A 9,890-nucleotide genomic window follows, 5' to 3' on the forward strand; every position below is an offset into this window, starting at 1 on the left:
TGTTATTTTCAAATATGAGTTCCATTGTGGACAGCTGGAAATATCACGAAGTGTTTGGGGAAGATGTGACTAATGAACGCACAGTACACTGATGGTTTGAAGACATAAACCTTTACTTGAAGAAACTTATTTATTTTCTATTAAAAATAATATTAGGATTATTTTTAGTCATGTAGGCATTATTACATTCATTATTAAATGAATGAAATAAAGGGGAAAGAAAATAAATATCCAATAAGTAGAAAAAATAAATACCAAATAAGTAAGCAAGAAGATATCAGATTATATTAAATAAATCACCTTTGCATATATTAGCTCAATTTACTTTTAAGCAACTTCGGAATTTTTAAGCTCTGGAATTTTTAACTCCATTTTACAGATGAGAAAACAGATAAGGTTTTCCCAAGGTGATAAAATTGGTAAATGGTGGAGCTTGGTCTTAAATATAAGTCTTTTAATGTTAAATTCCCATCTGTTACTATATAATTGGCCAGTCACCGTTCTTGGTGCTGAAAATACAACTGTGAATAAGGTACAATTTCTGTCTTCTAGGACCTCACTGCTTGGTGGGGATGAGTTTAAAACTGACTTCAGTCAGTTTAAAACTGACTTCAGTGCCATGTGGTGAGCTCTGTACTGATGACAGGTCCAGAAGGTGCTGCCAGTCAGAAGAATGGGTAGGATTTTGGCAGGCAGAGATCAGAACAGCATTTAAGTGGAAGAAATACTAATAGCATAAGCAAAAATATGGAGGCCGTGAAGTTAAGTTGAATCTAGGGGTAGGCCAGAGCAGAGGCCCGCAGCCAGGGAGGCCACTGTCATGGATTCCTGGGTCGCTTCAGTGTCAGACCCTCCCTTCAGGCCCAGTCAGGCCCTGGAGCGGCTGTGTAGAGCTGCTCAGTATGCTTGCTCTCTTCTTGGCCATGCCCTGCAGAGACATGGGGCCAGCCCTGAGTTACAAAGCAGATTTGACAACTGGGGGTGGGGGATCATCTGAGCCTTGGAAGAAAGCTTCTATGCCCGGATAACTTAGCAGATGCCCTTGAGTCAGCCAAAAAAGCTGTGCACCTCTCAGATGTTGTCTTCAGACTCTGCATCACTGAAAGCCACCTCCATTGAGCCTTGTACTTCTCCTGCGACAATGTCTTGTGTGCTGGAAAGTCTGGACTGGCTCCTCGTGTGGATCAGCAGAAGTGGGCCCAGCACTCATTCAGATACTCTCTGTTCTCCCTCATCATGAATTTGAGCCGTGATGCTTGTGAGATTCGCCTACTGATGGAACAAAGAGTCTTTAGCTTGTAGCCGGTGACTAAAGGGTTCCAGAAGAGGAGTCCCAGGAGGAATTGAAATTGGGGACCTTGGGGGACCAGGGACACCAGGAGGAGGTCTGCCCGAAATGGCTATGAAGCTTTGGCTCTGAGTCCTGCTCCTGGCTCGAGTCCTTCGAGGTCATCCTCCACTTCTGCTGGATGTGGTCAGAAATGCCTGTGATCTCTTCGTTCCACCAGACAAACTAGGCCTCTGGCACTTGGGATTGTGGGGCTTTGTGGCCTCGTGGCCTCCATCCTGTCTATTCTCACCCTAATCTGCCCCTGGCTACGACTGAAGCCCTGACATTCTGGTACGGGGAAAGGAGGAGACCTGAATTGGGGAGATGGAATCTTGGATCGTCCCCCATGTGCCAGCTTCATTCTAATTCTACTCCTTGGTTAAAGCTAAAATTCAGAGATTCAGGGATGGAGGAAGGAGCTTCGGGAAAGATGAGGTGAGGATAGGTGACTCGTGAAGTCAGTAAGATGATTCTAATATTCAGATATGCTGAAGCTTTTCTTCTTTTACTCTTTCATTGTCTGTGGCTCTCTTGTCTTTTTACTTTGAGTCTCTTAAGTCCATTTAAGAGTCTGTGTCTATGCATCTCTCCTTTTTACCTTTTAAGTCCCCTAGCCAGGAATTTAATCAGCAGAATAACTTTTTGGTGGGGGAGGTATAAGGTTTTGTTTGTAACATTCTAACTGCCTTCTTTTTTCTCATAGAGGTGGCTTATGGTAGAATTTTCCTTGTTCAAACTCCAAATCATAATTTTTAGACTTTATGTCCCATTGGACTCTTTCCTCATATCTCTGTACCACAGGTTGTTTGATGCGTCCTCTTCTTCCCGCTTGTCCACCTCACCAACCTCCCCCTTGATTTGTCCTTACCTTTCCCTATACTCACACCTTCAGACTTCTGCTTATACTTTGACTTCAGAGCTTTGTTCTCTAGCCTGTTCTTACCCTTTCTTTGCCTACCCAGAATGATGTTGTTCTAGCATCTTGCTGTAAATACTGTACGATGGTTCTGTGTAAATAGCTGTGGCTCATGCGAACAATGGAGAGCAAGCCTTCCAGGTCAGCAAATTAAAGATCAGTTTGCTCATTGGCAAAAAAAAAAAAAAAAAAAAAAAAAAAAAAAAAAAAGAAAGAAAGAAAGAAAGAAAGAAAGAAAGAAAAAGAAATCTAGGGGCATTGGAGGAAACTGGGTTGGAAATGTACACTAAAGCCAGATTGTTCTATGAGCAGTCAGTCAACACTTATTTATTGGGCATGCATCGTGATGAACTCTTATTCTAGATGTAGAGGGTGCGGTAGCAAACAAGACAAACAAAATCCTTGTTCTTATGTGCCTTACATTCTAGTAGGGGGAAAAAGATGAATTATGTAAAGGCAAAGTTTCAAATATGAAAAGTGCTAAGAACGATACAACAATAAAGAGGAATATGTGCTAGAGAGTGATTAGGGGAATACTGTTTTAGATTAAATGCCAGAGAAAGCTCATCTCATGAGGTGACTTTTTGCCAGAGACTTGAATGAAATAAGGAGCCAGCCACACAAAGATTAAGGAGACTACTCCAAGTAAAATAAATAGCAGGTTCAATGGTCTCTGGATGGGAACGAGCTTGTCCTGCCAGAATTGTGGAAAGAAGGCCAGAGTGGTTGGAAAACAGTGAATGCAGAGGAGTATAGTGAAAGATGAGGTCTGGCAGGGTCCCATGCTGTAGGAAAACCCTGGGAAGGATGTTGGGTTTTATTTTCAGTGTGGAGGGTTTTAAGCAGGCAGTGGCTTGATGTAGTTTACATTTTTGAAAGGGACAGAGAGCCACATCAGGAAGCTGTATTCTAGGAGAGAGATGGTGGTAGCTTGGATTGGGATGAAAGAATCATGGATTTGGGCTGTTTTGTATTTTGAGATAGAAAAAAAGGACTTGCTGATGAGTTGGGGAGAGGGAATGATTACAATAGAGAATGTCTCCTAGGTTTTTGGTTTGAGCAGGGTGGGTGACCTACTGAATGCCTGCAGAAACCCTCAGCATCTTCCAGATTTTGAGTCCTTTCACCCTTATTCTCTGTCTTTGGATTTATTTTTCTGGGGACAGTGTAAATTATAGAGAATATTTGTGAGTAAGACTTTTCTTACTTCTGAACACATATGTCATTTAAGCAGCAGCCAATATACGGGCCTTCCCAATGATCTTGAGGCCAAGGACAGCCTATGGCCTTTCTCATTTCCCTCTCTGCCAAGATCGTGGTCCTAGCTTAGACCACGTGGTCCTAGCTTCTCCCTCTATGAAAGCCTTTCTCAGTCCTTCCAGTTATAGCTATTTACTCCCTTCTTGTCATCATAACAGCAATTATCTTCAATTTATCGCATTGTGCCTGGCATAATGGTTGTTTGCTTTATGTATCTTTCTTACTATATTTTAATCCCTTTGAAGAAAGGGACTGTTGTTATGAGTTATTACATTCTTCTCAAAGCGAATACAGTACGATGGCCTTCAGCATGCATCCTATCTCCTTCTATATTTTCTAGACTTCCTTGCAGCTAGAGTTGTGGGTGTAAGCTAATGCTTTTCTAATCAGGTGTGTTTGCATGATATTTGGAAGATAAGAGTGAGATGGCGACCATTATGCTGTGATTTGGGTTATTTCCTTTGACAAACAAGGATATAGAGACATGAGTGTTGACAGACAACTTTTGAAGTAATGCCAGAAACTTCTGGATCTCAGGTTTCTGAATCCTGGACTGTATCTCTGGTGATGTATTAAACTCAATAGTTCTAGGGGTTGCTTGTTAATTTCTAATAATTCAGCCCATATCGTCCTAGGCATTAAATCCTTTATTGTTTAAAATACCTAAAAAGATAACTGCTTTCATTCATTGAATGCTGATTAAATAAGAGATTCATTCAGTCTCTCTTATCTGTTACTGTGTTTTATATACAGTAGACAGCCAACAAATGTTCAGTTGAATTTATTCCCAAACCAGAACTATTTCCTCCATCTCTCCACTTATTCAAAAGCAACTAATAAGTATCACTACACGTCAGTGTCTGCATTAAGTGCTGAGCAATGCCAGGTTGAGTAAGATCAGTCTTATTCCCAGTTTGGTAGGGGACATAATTACAACAGAGTATGGGCCAAATGATATAACAGAAGTGAGTAGGAACTTAAAGAAAATAGTGCCTGGAATGCCCAGGAACTCTGCTCAGAAGAGATGATGTTTTGGTTGGGACCTGGAGGATGCTTAGGTTTTTGCCAGGTAGCAAATGGCAGGGAGGTATTCCATGCTGATTGGACAGCATATTCAAGGATATGAATTCATGATAGACCACGATGTACTAAGAAAAGGCCAAGTCCTTGGCGTGGCTGGAGAATTAGATACTCCTAAGAGGGGCCTCTCATGAGACTAGGCTGGTAGGTCATCTGGGTCAGAGAGTGAAGAGCCGGCGTGCCATGCTAAGAAATACGAAATGTAGTCTAAAGTCACCGGGGAGCCACTGGGAAGAAGGGAAATTAAGGCAGTGGATATGGAGATGTGAAAAGAGATTTAAGAGTTATGAGAGTGTAGACTTGGCAGAACTTAATGACCATTTGAATGTGGTGGTAAATGAGTGGTAAGGGTCAAATGTGACTCCTCAATGTGGGGAGGAGAGCTGAAAATTATATTTAGATAAGTTCCATTTTGATTCTTTGTTATTTGTTTCATATTGATTCTTAATTTTGAGTGCTCAGGACCTTAGGGAACAGAGTGATTTTAGAAGTCAAGAAACAAGGTCTTAGTGTTGGAAAATGGCTCACAAGTGAAGATACCATGGTCCCACAGGGAAGAAGGAAAAGAGTCATCAAAGTCATTGCTCACCAATCATTTATTGGGTATTTTAATACAATTTCATAGTCTGCACATAGATTTTCTTATGAAAGGTTTTCAGGCCTTGGCAGCTATGGACTTGACAATAATTTCGGTCCCTTGGAATCTGCAAACATAAGACATATGCTTTCTCTCTATTTTATATGATCTGAAACTAGACAGGCATTGAGTTGGATTGGGTCTAGTCAGCTCAGTGGACAGTCCTTCTGGTGAGAGGTAGATGCCTGGGCATGGGGGGTGTTGTTGACATCAGAGGCCCTCTGTGGTCTCTGGCTCTCCTACTAGCCTCTCACTATGTTTCATTCTAGTCCATGAAGCTTGCAATTCCTGATATTTTATCCACAGGCACCAAAGCTCACCAAAGCCCAGGTTTCTTCTCCTCAATTGTAATGTAAATCTTCAGAATGTCTTTCCTGTTTCTGAACTTTAGGGAGAAGTGTTCTACCCTTCAGTGATCCGTGCAGGTGGAACTAGGAAATGATTTAACTTCCCAAATTGATTAACATTAAGATATGATTATTTCACCCAATTTACCACTTAGATTTCACCCAACCAAAAAACACTAGAGTTGCTGCTGACAGAACTGAAAAGCACTAAAGTGAATGCTAGTCCTCAAAAACATCCTTGCAGGTAGAAAGAGTAGAGGATAGAGGGAAGACATACATTTTCAACCTCTTAAATAGAAGTAAAGATGAACTTGACACATAGGTTTCTTGCTTTGGCATTGTTGCTTTTGCTCTGGTGCTCACATAGCCTAGTACTGCTGCGATTTCTGCTGTTGCACATAGTCGTAGAGGGGAGTAATAGCTGCTTTGGTAGGGTGATCTCCACCTTGTTCTCTTCTTTGAGGCCTCCCACCACTCTGGGTTGGATGGAAGGCTGGCTCCCTTTGTCTTCCCCATGAGCCTCGGCTCTGGTCATCCTCATTCATGCAGAATTTTTCTCTGTTAGGACAGCCTCGCTGGGTGCCTTGGGGTTGTTGATCCTGGGACCCGTGATACTTCTCTTTCTCCTTGTAGTTCTGCCTATCCCATTGTTGCTGACGGTTTTGATCCTCTTCCCGGGTTTGCCTGTCTCGCCTCTGATGGTTCTGCTCATCTTCGTGGGTTTGCCTGTCTCGCCTCTGATGGTTCTGCTCGTCTTCGTGGGTTTGCCTGTCTCGCCTCTGATGGTTCTGCTCGTCTTCGTGGGTTTGCCTGTCTCGCCTCTGATGGTTCTGCTCGTCTTCATGGGTTTGCCTGTCTCGCCTCTGATGGTTCTGCTCGTCTTCGTGGGTTTGCCTGTCTCGCCTCTGATGGTTCTGCTCGTCTTCGTGGGTTTGCCTGTCTCGCCTCTGATGGTTCTGCTCGTCTTCGTGGGTTTGCCTGTCTCGCCTCTGATGGTTCTGCTCGTCTTCGTGGGTTTGCCTGTCTCGCCTCTGATGGTTCTGCTCGTCTTCGTGGGTTTGCCTGTCTCGCCTCTGATGGTTCTGCTCGTCTTCGTGGGTTTGCCTGTCTCGCCTCTGATGGTTCTGCTCGTCTTCGTGGGTTTGCCTGTCTCGCCTCTGATGGTTCTGCTCGTCTTCCCAGGTTTGCCTGTTTTGCCTCTGATGGTTCTGCTCGTCTTTGTGGCTTTGCCTGTCCTGTGCCTCCCATGGACTTTCCAGCCCCCCACGGCTGTGTCTGCTCCAGCTTTGACGACTCTGCTCTTCCTCTGCCCCGTGGCTCTGCCTCTCGCTCTGGCTCTGCCTGGTCTGGGCCTGTCTGTGGCCCTGCTCACTACTGCATGATTGCCCAGCTCTCTCTTTGTGACAGAGTGGTTTTTCTTGCTGGATTAGTGCTAAGAGCTTGTGTTGGTGGTGCTGGCTATCCTCCTCAGGTTCCCATACCTGGTGGCTGTTCCTAGACTGGAATCCCTGTCCCTGGTTTTGGTATACTTCCTGTCTTGAAGTCTGTTGACTTAGTCTCCCTGATCTTCCTGATTGTTCAACATATGAGTCCCTTCTTGTCCCCTCAGTCCCTTGGGAATACCTATTTTGCCTTTGTATTTCTATTTCCCCAGTCTGTGACTGACCATAGTGGGAACTCTGGCCTTGTCTGTCTGTCTGACCATAGTAAGAACTCTGACCTTGTCTGTCTGTCTGACCATAGTGAGAACTCTGGCCTTGTCTGTCTGTCTGACCATATCGACAGCTCAGGTCTTGTCTGTCTGTCTGACCATAGTAAGAACCCTGACCTTGTCTATCTGTCTGACCATAGTGAGAACTCTGGCCTTGTCTGTCCGTCTGACCATATTGATAGCTCAGGCCTTGTCTGTCCGTCTGACCATATTGACAGCTCTGGCCTTGTCTATCTGTCTGACCATATTGACAACTTAGGCCTTGTCTGTCTGTTGGACCATATTGAGAGCTCTGGCCTTGTCTGTCTGTCTGACCATAGTGAAAACTCTGGCCTTGTCTGTCTGTCTGACCACAGTGAGAGCTCAGGCCTTGTCTGTCTGTATGATCATATTGAGAACTCTGGTCTTGTCTGTCTGTCTGACCATATCGACAACTCTGGCCTTGTCTGTCTGTCTGACCATATTGACAGCTCAGGCCTTGTCTGTCTGTCTGACCATATTGAGAACTCTGGCCTTGTCTGTCTGTCTGACCATATTGACAACTCAGGCCTTGTCTGTCTGTCTGATCATAGTGAGAACTCTGACCTTGTCTGTCTGTCTGGCCATAGTGTGAACCCAGTCCTTGCCCTTCTCTCTGGCCACAGCCTGATTCCTGACCCATCCTTCCAGACCATCCATAATAAGAACCTGATTCCTGTTGGTTTGTCTGGCTAGAGTAAGAGTCTTGTCCAAGTCTTCCAGATTGGCCATAGCTTGATTGTTGCCCAAGCCTTTCAGACTGACCATAATGAAAATCCTGAACTGGTTTCTCATACTGATTTAAGGCAAAGATATATTCTTGCCTTTTAGGATGGCCACTGTTAGATTTATGACTCAGTCTTTTACCAGAGCTGGAGTCTTGACCTTGTCTCTCTGATTGATCAAAGATAGAATCCTCATCTTGTCTCTCAGACTGATCATAGCAGGAATCCTGACCCTGTCTCTCAGACTGACCATAGCGGGACTCCTGACCCTGTCTCTCAGACTGACCACAGCGGGACTCCTGACCCTGTCTCTCAGACTGACCACGGCGGGAGTCCTGACCCTGTCTCTCAGACTGACCATAGTGGGACTCCTGACCCTGTCTCTCAGACTGACCATAGTGGGACTCCTGACCCTGTCTCTCAGACTGACCATGGCGGGAGTCCTGACCCTGTCTCTCAGACTGACTGTAGTGGGAGTCCTGCCTTTCTTCCTCATGCCTCTGCCTGTGTTGCCTGCCTGTGTTTCCTGGAAACTTAAGATCTTGTGTTCCTTCCTGTTCCCTTTCTCGCCGGGAGGTTCTATCTCCACATGGTTTATTACCTAGCTTATGATGGCAGGCTTGGACCAATTGGAACACCAACAAGAGATACTCATGAAAATCAACATGTCCGTTTCTGTCTCTGTCTAAAAGGTTCATGATGGTTTCCACAGACTCTGGGTCATTTGGTCTCTGTGAGAAGATAAAACAAAGAGCAAAATCAGATGTTGTCCTGTGGATACTAAGACGTGTATCAGTCCATTCACTCCTGCATGGGCCTTCCTTAGCTGAGAAACCATTAATCTGGAATGGCTTGGGCTTGATTCTAGTCTTTGATCAACTTGTTCTCAGCATCCCATCCCTTGCTGGACCACTGGGCACATGACCACAGGGAGTAGATACACAAATTTAAAATAAGCTCCATTAATAATTAATTCGAGTCATTTGAGAAAGTTATCTATCTCATCACAGGCTATATTCTCATTGTTTGCCTGCTTTTTTCTCACCTGTGTGTGTCCCCAGTGCCTAGATGGTACTGGTATGGAGTAAGTGCTCAATGACTCTTTATTGACTGATTGATTGAATGAATGAATAATGAGAATATGTGGACAGCACTAAAATATAGAAATCCAGATAAGAATCTATAGTTTTCTTCTGAGAAATTATTTCCTGTTACTTTGAAGTTGTACTCCAACCTTTTCAAACTCAGATACAAGAAGGGGTGTGTGTGTGTGTGTGTGTGTGTGTGTGTGTGCGCGCGCGTGTGTGTGTATATGTGTGTATGCTGGGAGAGAACTACTAAGGAACTGCCTGAAATTCTTTTTGTTACAGGGTGAAGCATGACTAAATAAAACAAAACACCAAGCTCTGGATGCTGGTGTCAGAATCATTCACACTTGACCCCATGGGGCCAAGTGTCTATGTATCTTACCCGGAGGATGTCTCCAAACTCAGCCAAGAGCAGCTGTTTCAACTCCTCCTTGCTAAGTGAGGCACAGTCCCCATTCTCTTTGGCGTATTTTTGGAACACCTCGATAACATTGAGTATGCTGTTCAGGAGTTGAGGCATTTTGGCAAATACAGGTGAGCCTAAAAGAAGAAACAAGACTTTATCTGTGTTTAGGATAAAGACCGGGACACAGCGTCTCCAGAGGAAAAGTGGCCCCTGTTAGTCTGGAAAAGAAGCTTAAGAAGCAAGCATCTCAGGCCTTTCTTAGCTGTACCCCACCCTTGCCTTGACTCAGAGTCAGGCTCCAAATACCAAGCGTTACAGTGGAAGATGGGTACAAACTGCGTTTCTTCTGCTAGAAAAAGAGGCAATTTCCTA

The 9,890-nt window shown here is 44.3% G+C and overlaps 1 protein-coding gene and 1 pseudogene across 1 annotated transcript; one reads left to right on the forward strand and one right to left on the reverse strand.

Annotated features, from left to right (window-relative positions):
- Positions 1-820: 820 nt before the first annotated feature.
- On the forward strand, positions 821-2,381 carry LOC105873073 (peroxisomal membrane protein 11B pseudogene; annotated as a pseudogene).
- Positions 2,382-5,938: 3,557 nt separating this feature from the next.
- RPTN (repetin) lies at positions 5,939-9,632 on the reverse strand. Its single transcript, XM_012767633.3, has 3 exons — positions 9,495-9,632; positions 8,329-8,755; positions 5,939-8,220 (listed from the first exon to the last, which is right to left on the reverse strand). The coding sequence occupies exons 1-3, from the start codon at positions 9,630-9,632 to the stop codon at positions 5,939-5,941; spliced, it is 2,847 nt and encodes a 948-aa protein (XP_012623087.3).
- Between the last annotated feature and the right edge of the window lie 258 nt (positions 9,633-9,890).

Source organism: Microcebus murinus, chromosome 2 (genome assembly GCF_040939455.1).
Source record: "Microcebus murinus isolate Inina chromosome 2, M.murinus_Inina_mat1.0, whole genome shotgun sequence".
NCBI classification, from domain to species: domain Eukaryota; kingdom Metazoa; phylum Chordata; class Mammalia; order Primates; family Cheirogaleidae; genus Microcebus; species Microcebus murinus.

What these genes read in the sequence shown, in the direction of transcription:
- RPTN (XM_012767633.3), bottom strand. Translation starts at nt 9,632, where the DNA reads ATGCCTCAACTCCTGAACAGCATACTCAATGTTATCGAGGTGTTCCAA. An exon ending in AGTTTGGAGACATCCTCCGG is followed by an intron (nt 8,756 to 9,494) that starts GTAAGATACATA and finishes ATCTTCTCACAG; the next exon opens with AGACCAAATGACCCAGAGTC. An exon ending in TGGTCAGTCTGAGAGACAGG is followed by an intron (nt 8,221 to 8,328) that starts GTCAGGAGTCCC and finishes CTGAGAGACAAG; the next exon opens with ATGAGGATTCTATCTTTGAT.